Source organism: Esox lucius, chromosome 16 (genome assembly GCF_011004845.1).
Source record: "Esox lucius isolate fEsoLuc1 chromosome 16, fEsoLuc1.pri, whole genome shotgun sequence".
NCBI lineage: Eukaryota > Metazoa > Chordata > Actinopteri > Esociformes > Esocidae > Esox > Esox lucius.
In genome coordinates this window covers 7,591,409-7,610,278 of record NC_047584.1, presented here as the reverse complement: position 1 = coordinate 7,610,278, position 18,870 = coordinate 7,591,409, and the positions used below count along the sequence as shown (strand labels likewise).

General features: G+C 42.1%; 1 protein-coding gene across 17 annotated transcripts in view; it reads right to left on the bottom strand.

Annotated features, from left to right (window-relative positions):
- Positions 1-283: 283 nt before the first annotated feature.
- The window catches only part of lrrfip1a (leucine rich repeat (in FLII) interacting protein 1a), a 55,833-nt gene continuing 37,246 nt past the window's right edge, over positions 284-18,870 (bottom strand). For 5 of the 17 annotated variants that reach the window (XM_020054763.3, XM_020054764.3, XM_020054767.3 and 2 more), the window contains 13 exons: positions 18,410-18,493; positions 18,071-18,115; positions 17,615-17,671; positions 17,128-17,205; positions 16,145-16,240; positions 15,444-15,593; positions 15,188-15,259; positions 13,845-14,015; positions 11,702-11,794; positions 11,406-11,498; positions 11,042-11,134; positions 10,756-10,903; positions 5,400-9,800 (listed from right to left, as the gene is read on the bottom strand). In XM_020054763.3, the coding sequence (XP_019910322.3) occupies positions 6,499-9,800; positions 10,756-10,903; positions 11,042-11,134; positions 11,406-11,498; positions 11,702-11,794; positions 13,845-14,015; positions 15,188-15,259; positions 15,444-15,593; positions 16,145-16,240; positions 17,128-17,205; positions 17,615-17,671; positions 18,071-18,115; positions 18,410-18,493 (4,482 nt within the window). In that variant the 3' untranslated portion in view covers positions 5,400-6,498. Of the gene's footprint in view, positions 1,823-3,153; positions 3,259-3,348; positions 3,429-3,617; positions 3,739-4,596; positions 4,647-5,399; positions 9,801-10,755; positions 10,904-11,041; positions 11,135-11,405; positions 11,499-11,701; positions 11,795-13,844; positions 14,016-15,187; positions 15,260-15,443; positions 15,594-16,144; positions 16,241-17,127; positions 17,206-17,614; positions 17,672-18,070; positions 18,116-18,409; positions 18,494-18,870 lie in introns of those variants that run through there. The other 12 variants (XM_020054775.3, XM_034286834.1, XM_020054776.3 and 9 more) reach the window with 8 other exon arrangements.

Sequence of the window (18,870 nt, the reverse complement as noted above, 5' to 3'; positions counted from 1 at the left end):
TATTTAGAGCAACTTACATACATTAATGATTGCATACATTCCACACCAGAAGCTCACACGTGGCTTCAAAATATTAATTTGAGGCACCATTGATCTTTAATTAAAAACCTCTGTGAATGTGTGTATGGGAAAGTCAGTTTATAATAATCTCCATTTTATGTTAAATATCAGAGATGAGTAGATCCGCACCTTATTTGCGACACTAATTCAAAGACATCCATTCAAAACAGGCCTTTCAGTTCATCTATCAGAATACATCCACACAGTCAGCTACCCATACAGCGCAGTTTGACATTTTATTGCACAAAGATTACAATTCCCTAATTGTCCTTACAAGCATTTTACAGCTTTGTAAACAGTGAAGCAGCGTCTCCCCAGAGTGTGCGTGTGTGTGTTTGAGCAGTTCTGTAAGCTTCCTCCCCCATTGCTGTGATCTTAATCACCGTAGGCATCAGCAGCAGCAGCATTAGAATGTCTCAATAAGCAACAGTCAGAGAGGTTGAAGGTCAACCAGTGATTTTATACATGATTGTTTGAGACAGAAACCTCAATGGGGGGGATACCTGATAAAAGGGGAAGGGATACACAGACTGCTCGAGTTACCATGTCATTGGCTGCTCTAAGCCTCACATGTAGTCGGGGCTCTAGCAGATTGATTAGTCTGTTTAGTCTGACCGAAATAATAACTAGGCAATGTATATTAGGGCACACTGGCAAAACGATAGCGACACAAAACAGACTTGTATATGACCTGGGTGCAGTTAAGGACAAATGTCATTCAATTATTTTGTTGACAAACCAAAAAAAGTTCCTTTACAAAAATGCTTACATTTTGAAGTAGAATGTAAGTGAAATCCCAGGTGCAGTTAAACTTTGAAAAGGATTCATAAAATGTACTGTTGTGGCAGTGATGGTGTAGCTTTGAAAAGTAGGGAGTGGATACATTCTGCCGTGGGCTTTCCACTTCAAAATCCTTTGGACTTAAAAACTAAAATGAAAAAGAAACATTTAACCACGGTAAAATGTGCTCATGCTTTGGCTTTAGGACATATGAGAGATGCAGGGTATAAGAGGAAGGGAAAAAAATACACTCACAAAAAAAGAAAAAGCACTCACATCTACAGCACACCATTAACCCCATTTAGTCCACTCAAACTTGAGGCCATATCCTCTTAAGTGGGACATATGGGGTTTAGTGAAGTTTCGGATTGTTCGGGACCGAGTGACATTCGTTGTTAGTCTTCACACTCAGGATGGGAGGAAGGATATGACTTTCATGTAACCTAAGCAGCCAGTCATGGTCCAAAGAACCACTTGCAGTCCTAAGTTGCCTTTAGTCACAGAGCATTTCCCACAATTCTCTGGCGCGGAGTAACACCAATCCCTGGTAGCTGGACGTGAGGCACACAGACTTCCTCTTTTCCTACCATGTAGTGCTTGATATGGTATTTCTGGCTTTCATTTACTGTGTCATATACATACCTATGAAAGATTGTCATCATTGGGAAAATAAAGAAATACATGAAGAAAATGGCACATTTTGCGTGTTCAGTGTTTGGTTTTGTGTGCTTCAGCAATTAGGATAACACAAGGTTCTTTTCATTAGGTTGCGAGGCAGATGGAGGAGAGCCCAGTGCAAGGTGGGACACTTCAATGTGGGCAGCCATTGGTGGACAGACAAGATGGGGAGGGGAGTTATGCTACCGTGTCACAGTCAGGGAGTCGATGCTGTGGTGCGATTGGCCTTCATCTTGTCCAGCCGTTTGGAGAGGTGGCTGTTGTTTGACTCAAGTTCGTCTATCTTGTCCAGTGCTGACCGCAACTGCCATCAGGGAAAGACCAAAAAGAACCAAAAAACAATCATTAAACATTGTTTCTGAACAATCCAATACAAGTTCAACTACTTACTGCTCCAAAAAGTTTGTTTAAATGTTTTTTTTAACTGCATCAATTTATTCCCTTCTAAATAAATGCAGGAAAAGCTATTAGTACATAAAACGATCAGCTATAACATTATGACCACCTGAATAATATTGTGTAGGTCCCCCTTTTGCCGCCCTGACCCGTCAAGGCATGGACTCCACTAGACCTCTGAAGGTGTGCTGTGGTATCCTTTAAGACAATCCTTTAAGTTCGGTAAGTTGCGAGGTGGGGGAGGCCAAGTCAACACACTGAACTCGTTGTTGTGCTCCTCAAACCATTCCTGAACAATTTTTGCTTTGGGCCAGGGCGCATTATCCTGCTGAAAGAGGCCAATGCCATCAGGGAATACCGTTGCCATGAAAGGGTGCACAATGTCTGCAACAATGCTTAGGTAGCTGGTACATGTCAAAGTAACATCCACATGAATGGCAGGACCCAAGGTTTCCCAGCAGAACATTGCCCAAAGCATCACACTTCCTCCACCAGCTTGCCTCCTCCCCATAGTGCATCCTGGTGCCATGTATTCTCCAGGTAAGCGATGCACATGCACCCGGTCATCCACATGATGTAAAAGGAAACATGATTCATCAGACCAGGCCACCTTCTTCCATTGCTCTGTGGTCCTGTTCTGATGCTCACATGCCCATTGCAGGTGCTTTCGGCAGTGGACAGGGGTCAGCATGGGCACCCTGACTGGTCTGCAGCTACGCAGCCCCATACGCAACAAACTGCGATGCAATGTGTGTTCTGACACCTTTTTATCATTACCAGCATGAACTTTTTCAGAAATCTTAGCTATAGTAGCTCGTCAGTTGGATCGGACCACACGGGCCAGCCTTCATTCTCACGTGCATCATTGAGCTTTGGCCGCCCATGACCCTGTCATTTGTTTACCATTTTTCTTTCCTTGGACCACTTTTGATAGGTACTGGCCACTGCAGACAAGGAACACCCCACATGGCTGCAGTTTTGGAGATGCTCTGACCCAGTCGTTTAGCCATCACAATTTGGCCCTTGCCTTGATAACGAGGTTATCAGTGTTATTCACTTCACCTGTTAGTGGTCATAATGTTATGGCTGATCGGTGTATTTCTCTATCCACATGACCATAGACTTCTACACATTTAAATTCTCCTAGATATAACTTTCGGAAAACATTGAAGGCTATTGACATCTGGTCATTGCATAGTAGCTTGACACAAGCCAAGTGATGTAAATCTGGGACCACACCTCTCTCTGCAGCTTGCGTTTCTCAGCCTTCAGCTCATCCTCCACTTTCTCTGCATTCTCGGATGCACCCTTGTAGCGGGTCACCTGACTCTCGAGCCTGGTAACCTGGGGGTTGTGGATTGAAGATTTGAGAATGTCAGCCAGTAACAAGTCATTAACAATCATTTATGATCAGGTTAATGGTATTAGACTTACATTCTGTTCCAAAGCAGTAACCTCCTGCTCTGATTTGACAAGTTTGAACTTCAGGTCATTGAGTTGCCTGCTGGCATCTCCTTAAAATGTGTGGGGGAGGAAAAATTTATTCTCATGTGCCAATGGAAGTGACACTTAAGGTAAATCCTATTGATTAATATTCCGCTAGAATGATTCATTTCATGGTTACCAAACAAGTTACTATATCGTATGTGCTTAAATCAAAATGTCAAGGTACTAAAATGCCTGCATTCATAAGTGGATCTTACTCTGCAGGTCTTGCATGTGTGGGTCTGCGCCGTTCTCCAGAACCTCACCCTCCGGGCTAGAGGCCTCTGCAGACCCATTTTTATGTTTCTTCTGTTCTACTTGGGCCTTCAGTTTCTTCACCTACAGGGAGGACCACATTCATGGCATTGTTGAAACATACAGATGGGTGACAAATGAAAGGAAAAACCAACATCAAGTGTCTCAATAAGGTGTTGGGCCACCACGAGCCGCCAGGACAGCATCAAGGTGCCTTGGCTTAGGAAAATGCAGAGCTGCTAGACCCCCTCCCTGTAGGGGTAGAGGATTCAGGCCCATACAGTTCTCTTGGTCTACAATCTGATCACGTCCTGCGAAAAATGGAAATAGTTGCTCTTCTGGTTTTCCTTACATAATCACAATAATGTACGAGCATCACGGTAATCAAATGTGTGATTTTGACCACAATTTCTAAACTGATGTCATTCTCATAGTTCTAAATGCAGAAAAACTTCAGTCACTGTTAGTTGAGCAGTTTTTGACTGAAGCTCTTGCCATCCATGACCCAATAATGAACCCTCTTTCAAAATCATTAAGATCTTTTCTTCTTGTCATCTTGATCCAAAATCGAGGTCCACTGGCCATGCTCAGCATTTTTTACATGCCACAGAGCATGATAGGATGATCATTGTTTAATTGTATCATCCAGTACACCTGTTTGGAAGCAACTGCATTCGTTATATCCATCTACACATTCACATTTGTCACCCATCTTTATGTTTAACTGAGGGAAATCAGATTTGACGTGACACTTTGGTCCTGTCACCCACATGCCAACTCAGTTTATCATAATGCAAACATGATTTAACCACAGTCCATCTCTACACAAATCGGCTGCAAGTCAGGAACCGGCAACACAAAGTGTGTCCATGGCAAATTTGTTTGGATTTCAGCTATTACGATGGGTGACCCAGACATTTTTAGATGGTAGTCCTTACTCACCTGTCCTATTAAGTTCTCCCTCTCGTCAACTAGCTTTCTCAGGCGGATCTCTGAAAATAAAATACAAATATTTTCAATGGATCTCAATTGAGATAGAGCTGATCAGTTTCACTTTAAAATTGTTTATTTTTTTAAATTATTTTTACAAACCACCTATAACACGGCCTCACAATAAGTCTTAAAACTGATCTCCCATTATCCATATGATTGTTACATAATCCATATAACACTCATTACACATCCTCATAGATTCATGCAATAACAATTATAAACTGCACAAAAATATAAATGCAACATGTAAATTGTTGGTCCCATGTTTCATGAGCTAGAATAAAACAAACTTTAAATGTGTCACATGCACAAAATCCCTGAAATGTTGTGGTCCAATCTGTTTGTACTATATAAAGTCTGATATACAGTATGTTAGTGAGCTTTTCTGCAATACATGTAACTGTAACTCTGTAAAATCTTTAAATTATTACATGTTGCTTTATATTTCTGTTCATTGTAAGAACATACAGTAAAACCAATGTTGACATACCAGGGGTGGGAGTGGCCAAGTAAATTGATGGGGAGGGGCTGAGTCAGGGTGGGAGGAGTATAGGGTCACTTGAAGCATGCATCCATTGGAAAAGGGTAGGTGAGGAGTGGGGTTATGTTTAGCATGCATAAACTGTGGAGAGGACACACAACCTCACAACCTTTGTGCTACATGGCTTAATTCCCCAAAGTGATTTATTTATGCTTGAAGAATCCATCTAACTGGCAGACAAGACTACACAGTACTAGTATACCCACATGAATCAGCTGGAAAAGAGTGGTTTTATTCATGAATGACATTTAGGCCAGAGGTTGACAAGGAAGTAATATTCTTACACGGTACAATTGGTAGCAGTCTTATAATATTATCATTTGAATTCAGCACACATGGCAAAAACTAAACAGGTTGCAATTTTATAGTCTTGATGTGATAGCCCAGGGCTGGGATTTGACCTGATATAATAGCCTATATTAAACTGATTTGTAACAAGGAGGACTTTTTGGCACATTATTTTCATTTTCTTTTCTCCAGCTATGCCAGCAAGCTATATAATATTTTTAGTTCTGGTAAAATTTCTGAGAATGTGATGAAAATAAATGAGATGCCATCACTCCCTGAAGTATTTCTTTTCTAGGCAATTACACAATACGTGAACACGGTGCCTTGAATTAATGCCAAAAAAATTGCTGCTGTACATTTATATGGGCAATGTTACTATCGTTCCCAGATACTTGCAAAAGGAACCTGGGGGTGAGGTAAGTGCAATGTACCCTGCCTGGCTTAATGATTATGATCGATTCTACTTCTCAAATACCACAACTACTCTTAAGTATTAAGTGGGACACTTCTAGTTTGGGGGTGGGAAAGCCTGCATGGTCAGATTACCAACTCCATACTCTCTTGCCAACTTAGCCAAGTACCCAAAGCACGTGAAGGAAAACATCTGGAAAAATTGCATGGTCCATTTCACATACTAAAAAGCAGTACACAATATATTGCATATACATGTTGTAATACAGGGAAATAACATAAGCATATAAATGACAAGAAGTTAAATAAATACCTAATCTACTGCAATAGCGTCCAACTTTACCAATTTTGATCAACAGGATGTCATGCACATTTAAATCTATTCAAGATAGTATAGAACTAAACCTCAAGAAAACGCAAGGTGACTGCACAGCATTTCACCCAAACAAATAAATGAATGTTCCTTAACAAAATGAGCTGAAATACCAAGAAACTGTACATCTAATAATGACTTTGGAATTATTTTAAATGATAGTTGCTGCAGGTGTAGTAGGTTTCACAGCATTTTCTTAAATAGTTTTGTGGTTTATTTATGAAGGCAGACCTAAAATCTAGGACATTCGACAGTCTTCTTTCCCTTTACCTTTTCCTTTCTTGCTACCTTTTTTCAAACTTGTCATAGTTGTTAGGTCATTATCGCCCCCTGCTGCATCCTCTATACTTTGAATACTTCCTCTACTACCTTGCTGTGACCCATACTGGATCGCCTCTTCCCCCTCCTCTACAGGGAAACCCCCTACGTCATTTGCATTCATCAGTCTCTCACTCGTTTCTACTTCTTGCTGTCCAACAGTCACACTCACTCCCTCCTCTGAAATATCTTTTAGTGCACATGTTACATTAATCACTTCCTGGACTGCAATAGGTTGCTCTTCATTTGTATTCCGGTCCTCGACTATGGTTTGTGATTTTGCTTCAGGGTTTTGGAGGTCCACTGATCTCTCTTCAAGTGGCTGTTGACTGGCCACCATGCTAACTTGCTCTCCTTTGCCCAAGAGTTTGCCAGAAGACTTGTCCACGTCCTCCTCCTTTGTCTCATCTCCAGCCGCCTCTACCTCATTTTTTTCCCCTTCAGACGTCAAGCTCACCTCCTGGCCTAACTTGACTGGTGATTGTATGTTTGCAGAGATCTCAGAATCCAGGTCATCAAAGTCAAATGATTGGCCCTCGTCATTTTCATCATCCTCTATGTCAAAATTCACCTCATCACTGGGTCTAGGTTTGTGGCCGTCTTCCATATCTTCCAGTTTAACCTCAATGTGATCGTCCGCTACAGCCACAACAGTGCATGGTCCGCTTTCATTGTGGCCTGGTTCCCTAAAGCAGTAAATGGTCTCTGGAATTTCTTTCGCAGGCTCCTGTGGTTGTGTTTCTATATCACTCAGCTTGGTCTCTGTAGAGACCTGATCATTGGAAACCTCTCCTGCATCAAGTGTTTCTTGCTTTTTCTTTTCATTTAAGTGCTCGTCAGCAACTGGACAATCAGTTAGATCTGTCTGTTGCTCAGGCAGATTCAGAGTCTCAGCAGCAGGGCAATTGTGGTCAAGCAATGTGCTACTACAGTTGTCTTCTGATGAAGAGTTGCATTTCTCTACATTTGCTGACAGTGCTATCAAAGAGCCTTCAAGTTCAGATGTACTTATATGCTCCACTGGGCTTTCATTTTGTTCATCCTGACCTGCCTCTTCCTGGTCTTGCTCTGCATTTTTGCTATCACCGTCTGTGTGATCAGTGAAACAATCACGGAAAATATGTTCTTCAGGTTCAGTTCTCGCTCTCAGAACTTTGGGACTGTATTGATTATTCTCATGTTCCTTTGTTTCTTGGATTGTTTCAGCTTCTTCAACAGAGGGCGTGACACATGCTTCCACTTTGACATTGTTTAAATTCTCAGGTTTGGACAGGTCAGAGCCTAATGAACATTCTGCATTAGCAGAAGAGTTCAAGTCGTCTGCAAAATTATCAGGACTGTTTGTGTAACCCAACTTCTCTGTTTGAGCATGGGAATTTGTTTTAGATTCCAATTCCTCTTTAAGGTAATCAGCACTGATTACACACTTGGAGTGGTCAATGGAATCAGCAATTTCAATTTTGGACCCATGGCATAGTAGTGACGTCTCACCATCTGATTTATCGGATTCGATTGAGGGTTTTTCATGGTCCTTCTTCATTTTCTTCTTTTTCTTCTTTGTAACAACTTCCTCAGTCTTAGCCTGGCCAAACTGAAATATTTCTTGGTTTTTAATGGGCTGCTCCTTATTCTTTACCTCAAGTCTTTCATCTTCTGCAACTTCATCTACTTCCTTTAGGTTCCATTCCTCCTCAGCTACATTTTGTGCAGTTTCTTCAGGTATTTGGAGCTCTCTATCCGGTAAACAACCAATCTCCACCTCAAGAAGCTGTTGTGCTTCTATAGTGACAACGTCTTCTACTAAGTTGTCTACAGGCTCTTTATCAGCTGGGGTGGAGGCCAGATCTTTTTCAGTTTTGCTCTCCTGCTTTACATTACCTTGTTTCTCTCCCTTCTTTTTGCCCTTTCTCTTCTTTTTGCCACCTTGAGCAGGTGGCTGTTTGTCTGTGTTCTCTGGTAGGGTTTCATCATTTTCAGTTTTTGGAGGCTCAGACTGAGGTTCAGATTTTGATCCGATTTGGCTCTTACTAATATCCAAGTCTGTCCCTTGGGGAATTTGTGGCTGTATTTCTGGTAGGGGTTCAGCATTTTTTATTTTTGAAGGCTCAGACTTAGGTTCAGGCTTTGATTCAACTGAGCTCATATTAGCATCAACATCTGTGTCTTGGGAAATAAGTGGCTGTTTGTCTGTGTTCTCTGGTAGGGTTTCTTCATTTTCAGTTTTTGGAGGCTCAGATTGAGGCTCAGGCTTTGAGTCGATTTGATCTGTGGTCTCCGGTAGGGCTTCAGCATTTTTAATGTTTAGAGCGTCAGATTGTGGCTCAGATTTTGATTCAACAGGGCTCTCACTAGTATCAAGGTCTGTGCCTTGGGGAATATGTGTTCTATTTTTCATTGAGACTAAATCTTTTTCAGTTGAACTATGGTTCTCTTCCCGGTTTTCATCATCTTGTGTCATTCCCTTCTTCTTCTTGCCTTTCCTCTTCTTCTTCCCTCCTTGGTGTGCATTGGTCTCTAGTAACACTTCTGCCTTAGTTTTTTGAGGCTCAGGTTGGGTCTCACAGTTTGCTTCAATCTTATTACTATCAAGGTCATTCCCCAGGCTAATTTGGGTGCCATTGTTCACAATGTCCTCAACAGATTGTCTAGGCTGAAAACACAAGTCTATGCTTTTCACAACTTCTCTACACAATTCTAGATTTTCTGTTTCATCTGCTGCACTGGATTCTAAGGTAGGCTCTTTGGAAGGCTTCTCTTTGGTGTCATCCCTGATGTTGGTGACTTTGGTTTCTGCATCATCTGCCTTGTCATTTTTTATCCCCATTTCCCCTTTGTTTGTGACCTCATCTCCCCCTGTCCCCGCTATGCCTGCTGCTTTGTACCCATCACCTTCTCCTGTAACCTTGTCCTCAGAAGCTGTTACTACCACAAGTACCTCAGGATCACAAATTGGTCCATGTTTGACTGCACCAGTTATGTCATTGTCAGAGTCCTTGTAGATCTTTTGGTCTTCCATCTCAACCTCATTCACCAGTGTAGTGGAGAATGGCTGAGCCTCTGTAAATGTTTCTGTTTCTGTAACAAAAGCGAGGTTACAGGGGTTGGGCAAGGTCAGTTTGATCTCTCGAGCCTCTTCCTCATGTCTGTCTTCTTGCTGCCTGGACCTTCCTGGTTCCATCACCTTATCTCCTCTACCTTCCAACTCCATCTCCTGAGCTCTGCCTAGGGGAGACCATCAGGATGATAAATGCCAAACACTGAGGCCTGCGGTTTCAAGAATTGTCATTGTTTTGATGATCAAGATCTGTCAGTTGATGCTGCGTCAATCAGGACAAATTGGAATTTTTACTGAAACCAGCGAGGAAGAGGAGGAAAAGAAGAAAAGAAGGCAAAGAACTGAAAACAAAGCTTTTGCTTCCTGATGAATCGTCAAGACAGAGGGAGAAGGTCAGGTGTACCTTGGTACCCCAGAGACAAGCTGCAAATCTTAAACTCAGAAATGGCTACTGTGATGTTATATTGCTTTGGGACTGGCCCAAAATGTATTTGACACAATCTTAAATGTATTTCACTGTATTAAGTAATACATTGATGGATATAAACATTCAGTCAATGACACATAACTAATATGTTACCTACATTGACTAGCCTATTTGATCAATTAATTGTCATTTGTAAAGATTTGGTGTATAAACCATTACTTCATTTTCAAATATATATAACACCACAGGTCACACCATTTACATGGATCAGGTTGAAGCATAGAGTTTATAATTGACAATATAAACACAAGGTTTTATAAACAACATTAAAACCCAAATCTGCATGCCATCCTATGTAAAATATACATTATAGCACAATCAAGGGTGTTTACACCATGTGCTTTTAGTCTTGGTTCAAATTAATAAATTAGTTGGAATTAATCAGGCATAAGGGTTGCAATGGGACGGGAGGTGAATCAGTGGTGAAAGGTTAACATTGATTTGCAGAAGAAGCCCAAAAACCTAACTCAGGGTAAGATAAAAAAAATCAGCTGATTAAAATCAGCTGGGTGTGGCCATGATTTAAGCCTTACAAGTTATAATTAGATATAATTAGCTATAACTTGACAAAGCTATGTGTTAAGCAAGAGAAGATTCCAATACACAGTTATCTTTGTCCCTGTTAAGTTACTTACCAAGCATGCCGTTTCCCCCTTCTGTGGGCGGCATCTGGGAGTCCTGAGCCAATTGAGGAGCTGAATCTCCACTCACTGACCCTTCAGTGCCCACCTCTAGCGTTTCCCCATTGGTGGTAAGATCAGGTCCGAGGACAATTCCATGTTTCTGGCCATGACATAAACAAACACTGTTATGACATGGTTTTGGATCTCACTGCAGTAAATAAAAGCAGCATAACTGCAGAACAGTTTTGGCCCACTGTTACACAGTCAGTGATCCGACTTTCCTGAGTTGACATTGTACCTTTAGAATATCTTTCAGCTGGACCACCTCATCCCTGAGCTCATCTCGCTCATTTCGGATGGCGTCAGCATACTCCTTCTGCCGTTCTAAGGCCTGAGCAGCGCCCCCAGTATTGGGGAGGGGTTAGCACAGGTGGAGAAGGAAGACGTGTGAAGGAAGTGAAAGGAAGCATAGAGGAGGTATGGGAAGGTACAGCATACAAAATCAAGCATGCAAGCACTTTGACTTCTGCAGTGAAGATGCCAGCTATGTGTATTTTAATAACACAGATGCACATGAAATTACATGTATGGTTCTCATACAACTTGAATTGCTATCAACTTGAAATAACATAAAGCAAAGGAGCTGAGTTAGCAGGGCATACCCCAATCTTTTTATCCTTCCACTCCACTGTTTCCTGCAGGTCAGAGATATCCCTAACTAAGCCATCCTGTTTCAGACGCATCTGACGGATCTCCTGGAAAGCGGAAAAGCCCAGGGAGATGATGGAACGAATAGGAGACGTGGAGAGAGTGTGTTAAAGGAGTAAGAACAGTAGAAAGACAGCCAGAGACGAGACGGTTTAGGAATAAGAAAATGTATTGTGTGGCAGTTGATGTCGTTTTGGCTGTCCTAGCAAGTGTAGGGGCTTTTGTTTCAAGGAAGCCTAGAAAGACTCACGGTTAGTAGCTCCTCGCTCTGTTTCAGTGTCTCCTTCATGGTGGTGAACTGGAATTGCAGCACACCATGGGCATGTTTCTCACGCTCCAAGTCCTGTGGGGGATGACAGGACATGTTCAAATGGATTTACAGTATCTCACAAAAGTACACCCCTCACATTTGTGTAAATATTTGATTATATCGGTTCATGTGACAACACTGAAGAAAAGACACTTCGTTACAATATAAAGTAGTGAGTGTACAGCTTGTCAAAGTGTAAATTTGCTGTCCCCTCAAAATAACACAACACACAGCCATTAATGTCCAAACCACTGGCAACAAAAGTGAGTACACCCCTAAGTGAAAATGTCCAAATTGGGCCCAAAGTGTCAATATTTTGTGTGGCCACCATTATTTCCCAGCACTGCCTTAACCCTCTTGGGCATGGAGTTCACCAGAGCTTCACAGGGTGCCACTGGAGATGACATCACGGAGCTGGTGGATGTTAGAGACCTTGCACTCCTCTACCTTCTGTTTGAGGATGCCCCACAGATGCTCAATAGTGTTTAGGTCTGGAGACAGGCTTGGCCAGTCCATCTCCTTTACTTTCAGCTTCTTTAGCAAGGCAGTGGTCGTCTTGGAGGTGTGTTTGGGGTCGTTATCATGTTAGAATACTGCCCGATGGCCCAGTCTCCGAAGGGAGGGGATTATGCTCTGCGTCAGTATGTCACAGTACATGTTGGCATTCATGGTTCCCTCAAAGAACTGTAGCTCCCCGGTGCCGGCAGCACTCATGCAGCCCCAGACCATGACACTCCCACCACCATGCTTGACTGTAGGCAAGACACACTTGTCTTTGTACTCCTTACCTGGTTGCCGCCACACACGCTTGACACCATCTGAACCAAATACGTTTATCTTGGTCCCATCAGACCACAGGACATGGTTCCAGTAATCCATGTCCTTAGTCTGCTTGTCTTCAGCAAACTGTTTGCGGGCTTTCTTGTGCATCATCTTTAGAAGAGGCTTCCTTCTGGGATGACAGCCATGCAGACCAATTTGATGAAGTGTGTGGTGTATGGTCTAAGTACTGACAGGCTGATCCCCCACCCCTTCAACCTCTGCAGCAATGCTGGCAGCACTCATACGTCTATTTCCCAAAGACAACCTCTGGATATGACGCTGAGCATGTGCACTCTACTTCTTTGGTTGACCATAGCGAAGCCTGTTCTGAGTGGAAACTGTCCTGTTAAACCGCTGTATGGTCTTGGTCACCGTGCTGCAGCTCAGTTTCAGGGTCTTGGCAATCTTCTTATAGCCTATGCCATCTTTATGCAGAGCAACAATTTTTTTTTTCAGATCCTCAGAGAGTTCTTTGCCATGAGGTGCCATGGAACTTCCAGTGACAAGTATGAGGGAGTGTGAGAGTGATGACACCAAATTTAATACACCTGTTCCCCATTCACACCTGAGACCTTGTAACACTAACGAGTCAAATGACACCGGGGAAGGAAAATGGCTAATTGGGCCCAATTTGAAAATGTTCACTTAGGTGTGTACTCACCTTTGTTCCCAGCAGTTTAGACATGAATTCCTGTGTGCTGAGTTATTTTGAGGGGACAGCAAATTTACACTGTCATACAAGCTGTACACTCACTACTTTACATTGTAGCAAAGTGCCATTTCTTCACATGAAAAGAAACACTCAAATATTTACAAAAATGTGAGGGGTGTACCCACTTTTGTGAGATACTGTACATTATGACTTGATTATTTGGGCAAAACATCCTTTAACTGATTGGACATAGTGTTTTGTATATACAGGCCATGTTAGTTATCAATATTAAATTAGAGCAGGTAACTGTAGTTTCCAAAAGGCAGTTCTCACCAAACTGAATACAGGTACAGTATAGTACATTTAAGTAATAACACACCACAGGGTTTGGTATATGGGCAATATTCCACAGCCAAAGGCTGTTCTTAGGCATGATGCAATGCTTCAAAACAGCAATACCTAATAATGCAATCCTCAATAGCCTGCTAACCCTCCTTTCACCTTCTTCCCAAAATGGTAACCTTTCCCAAACTTCCTACATTTTCCTATAATTGTGTAGTGGTGTGTTGATCTGGCCAAATCTTCTCACTAACTCTTCATCTTTCGTACCTTGGCCTTCTCCTCATACTCGCGTCGTGACTCAGACAGCAGCTCCTCTAGTTCCATGAGGGAGTCCTTCAGGGTGTCCACTTGGTACATCAGGTTGTTCTTCTCATTGTCTAACTGGGCGTTGGACACCATAGCCTTACGGTACTTCTCTTCCACTTCAACTAGGGCATCCTGAAGGGATGGTGATGTCAGTTGGCATATGGAAATGAGAGCACAGGTGGTCATACACCACTAAATAAATACATACAGTACATACAACAAACACACACCAATCTCGAAAAAGTCATTGTAAAAAATACTACCACTTCCATTCCCTACAGTATAGCAGTGGTTCGCAAACTGTGGGTCGGACCCACTTGGCTCATGGTAGTGCTAACACTAGGTCAAGAGTTGAAAATCTTTCCGAATTTCCGAATATGATGGAATTTCCGCATTCAGTGTAAACCTTTAATGACAAAATAATCCACATAAATGATGTATTTAAAAACATAAAACGCAAATCAAATAAATGCTAGACAATCAAGCCTTGAATTATTGTTTTTATATTTGAATATTTTCACAGTATCAGCAAAGTAAAACGTGAAACATTCCAGGAAATTCGCTTAACTGCAATTTTTACTCTCAGCTTCTTGGCAAATGTGTAGAATTGCAGAACATTTTATTTGAAACTACTTTCCACACCAAGAATTTACCTTTGGTCTTTTATTTTTCCACAGACTAATTCTTAAAGCAGGTATGGAATGAGAAGACACCTGATGGGTGACAAAGTTTGGGAACCCCTGCATATGACACTGTAATTCTTCCCATGGAGAATGGAGGGCATGGAAGGAATCCCACCAACATAATTTGTTTTAAGAGGAAAATGAAATGCTAGAGCTGCCCACTGCACGTATGTGGGTTATTGAATGTGACAGAGGTCATCTAAAGTTGTTTACAAAACTGCACTTTGAAAGGAAGCTGAATTTATTTTTGAAAACATGCAAGCAAATAGCATGAAAAGAATTTAGCACTAATAGAACTTCCCTAGTCTAATCACTGCAGGTAATCTGAATGGCAAGGGGTTTAAGGCTCAGGCAAGGATTTACTAGCAAGTTAGGAGTTGACAGAAGGCATTGGCAAGAAATCAAGTCACAAACATTCAACTGAACATTTAGTTGGGATGAAAAATAATTGCTAAATAGGAGATTCTTGGCAAATTGACACCAGCATATAAAACGACCATTGGTTAATTCTCAGTTCCAAAATCCATTGGTTAAGGTTAGGGGGGTCTAAACCTATCTATCAGTCAACTTAAAAAGGGAAGACTAAAGCAATGGATGAAAACAGGGCCTCAGGTCGTGTACCTTAACTTCTTTGAGGCTCTGCATGTACTTCGACTCCACATCTTGAATCTGATCCTTCAGCTCATGAATCTCCTGGTGTGAAGAGTGTGGAAGGAGTGAGCAGAGGGACAGAAGCATGCTGCAAAAAGCTAGATAGGTGAAGCGACGAGCCCAATGAGGGTACAGAATGACAGACAAGTATGTGCTACGCAGTGCTGGGCTCTTACAGAGTGATGGAAGACAATGTTAGAAAGCCTGGGGGCCTTCTGAGCTTTACCTTGATCTCCCGTATGGACGTCTCATTGTCACCAACGAGGGACGTTTCGCCACTTCCTCTACGGGAAGAAGACCCACCCAGCGAGCCGAGGGTGGCCGCTGATAGCGTTGAAGAGGTTCGAGCTCCCTTTTCCTGATAGTCTTTCTCCTCCTGGGAACAAAGGGGGACATATTGGAACAAGACAAATTACACAATATTCAAGGTATATTTTCTAAAAACAAGCAGTATATTCTATTAAAAATACCTTATTTTAAAGATTGTTAGATTTTATAACCTGAAAACAAGTTAAATATACTTAATAAGACATATTTTTTTCAGTTTAGCTCTGGTCAAGACAGACAATGGGTTATTTTTCCATTTTATGACATCCTTATGTTCCATTTTCAACAAACCATCTACATACAGCATACTAGAGAAAAGCATTAACTTTTTGGTGGCTGTGTTGATGACATCGGTCATGAGTCCTAAAAGTACTATCTAAGGTTAATTCCTCCTCTCTCGTCTGCCAGGCATGACAATGACCTGGTAAGAGTTGACAGAAACCTGTATACGAGTTCACACAGCAAAGCGAGACAGCAGTTAGTGTCTTTAGATCAACCCTTTACTTGATCCACACAGAAGCAGCCAGCCTCTCTAGGTGAGTTGCGAGCACGCTGCCAAGCCCTGGCATGATTCTGGGCTGGCTGTGCCACCCCACTCACGTCAGATAAGTCGGGGATGGTCACATGATCCATGTCTCTGGGCAGGCCAGTGGTCGCGGTGCGCAGGAAGCTGGTCGCCGAGCTGCAGTTGTCATCCTTTTTGCCCACCAGGGGGCACAATGGGACAAGGTATACTCAGAGATGTCTAACTTCCTCTCACAGATATACAAGAACAGGCCCTCCTGACAGCCCTAATACTAACGTACATCACTTCTCCAAACAAAACACATTTAAGATAATCACTGGTAAATGGAGAACCGATTTGAAACAGACTCTGAGAGGAAGTTGCCACAGCCATGAAGTTTAAAGAAATACTAGACAGCTAAAATAGTAAGTTGACCCAGAATTGTGTAGTCCTTACATTCTTGCCACTAGTTAATAAAACCAGGCCCCAATAGACAAACAGAACCAGTGGTAACCTCTTAACGAAAATATAAGTTATAGCACAAACCTTATCTGGGTATGAGACAATATTTGCTCTGTAATAATATCCTGAAACTTGACTAAAATAATATTCATAATTACTTTCATTCCTGTTGTGTTTACCAAAACACAAAAATCCCCAAAACACAGGGCAATTGGCGATTTTTAATAGCCAGATATGGAATCAAAGTGTTATACTTTGCCAATCATTGCTAATAAACTAACCAATGACCTTTGAGATGAAGGTGATTATTCTGACATATGAGTACTATTGCCTTAGAAACTCAGAACTACTTATAGACAGTAGACTGAACCAGGAGCCAAGTGTAAACGTCACCATCAAACATAGATGGAAGACATTGGAGCGGATCAACATTTTAGGAGAATATTCGTAAAGATTTACGCTTTGATGTGACCATGCATCAAATGTCAATAAAAAAAGTATGAAATCTTGAGGAGTTATGACTAGTTCACAGAAAAGAGAAGTCTGTTTGTGATTAAATGCTTGTTAAATGGTCATGCCACATGATGAGACAGTGTGTCTGAGAAGGGGATCTCACCACTGGGCTGGCACGGGCTGAACTGGCCCTGGAGGACACCCTGGAACCGGTGCCGCGATAACTACTGTACTCCGAAGGCTGGGGTGGGCGCACACACAATCATTATCAATAAATCAAGAACGGACACACACCCACACACACACACAACATGCCTGCAATACACACAATCACCAGCATACCAAGAGACAAAGCAGAGAGTGTTTGCCTTTACTGATCGAGTGTGTTACATTACTGATATTCACTGAAATGATCCACCATGCTAAAAGCACCAACCAACCAACCGATTAGTAGCGCTAAAGTATTTTTCACTGAGTTTAACACCACAAACTAGGCGTACTTCGATCAAAGCAACACACTCTGGAAGTTATAACACATAGATGCAGAAGGAATATACAATATTAGATATTGGAAAAAAACAAAAAATGTATTTACAACATATGGGTTTACTGCCACACAAACAATCCCACAATGCATTTGGGAATCTTACACGAGAGCTGGTGACCCGTCGAGAAGCACTGTACAGACTGTCCTCGTATAGAGAGCCCTGCAGGAGTGAGATTGGTCGTCACGCACACACACACACACACTTATAAACAACATTCCGATCCTCACAACAGTGCTCTTGGCCACATAATCATAGCCACATCTCAAGTGCACAGTAACCTTTCCAGTAAAATTCAAAACAGCTAGAAGTGAAGGTGTCGTTAATTTAAGTACCATTAGAACATCTTAGTAATCAAGAGTGGCTCCTACAGCCCACTGGTGACCTGGCACGATACGGAAAACAGCTTATTAAGATAAAGACCTCATAAAGACCTCATAATGAAAGCAGTGCGTGTTCAGGTGTCGCAGGCACATTGGTGAGCCAAGCATGTTACAGGTGACATGTCATTATAAGAATGGGTGGCGTTCAGAGGTCAAACTAATGGATGACATGACGAACCCTGTGACAGCGCTGGTAGGAGATCTGGCTGAGTATCCCAGAGGACTAAATGGAGAGCAGGTACAATGAGGAGGGAGTATGTCACAACAAGTATTTACTGTACACTGCCATCAGTGCTGGAGTAAGCAACAAAACCACGTCATTTACCCTGGTCCCAAATGTGTTAGGGGCCGCTTTGCCAACTCCTCATCGGCACAACAAACAAGTTGACAAGAGAGCATGAACCAATGCGGGAATACACAAAGCCAAGTGGAAGTCCTGATATTGGACTCAACGTGTGTGTGTGTGTGTGTGTGTGTGTGTGTGTGTGTGTGTGTGTGTGTGCGCGCGCGTACAGACCTCGTAGCCATTGTACTTAGAAAGCCGTTGTTTAGTGGAGGATAGACCATTGTTGCCATAAAGGTCAGAGGAAGCATAGGAAGCCTAAAATATGGGAGAGGAGGAAAAGTGTGGAGGGATCAAAAGAAATGAGCAACGCAGCGAGAGGAAGAACTGCCCAAGGAAACATAATTGAAATTGCTTTGTTGACAAGACGACTCAAGACCATTTAGAAGAAATCCACACAATAACACTAGAAGTGTGGTGGGGGACATGCTACCATGCAAGATAATGCAATTGAAGTGGTGAATTCAAGGGGTATCCAACCATCACGAGTACTGTTGCAGTCATAATTTCCTTCACAGTTTGTTAAGATTATCTTCAATAGTGATGAATAAAACCATGACACATATTGAGCCAAACACACTAAAGCTGCTAGTCCAAACGCTGATACCTTACTATAGAGGATCAACAGACATCCA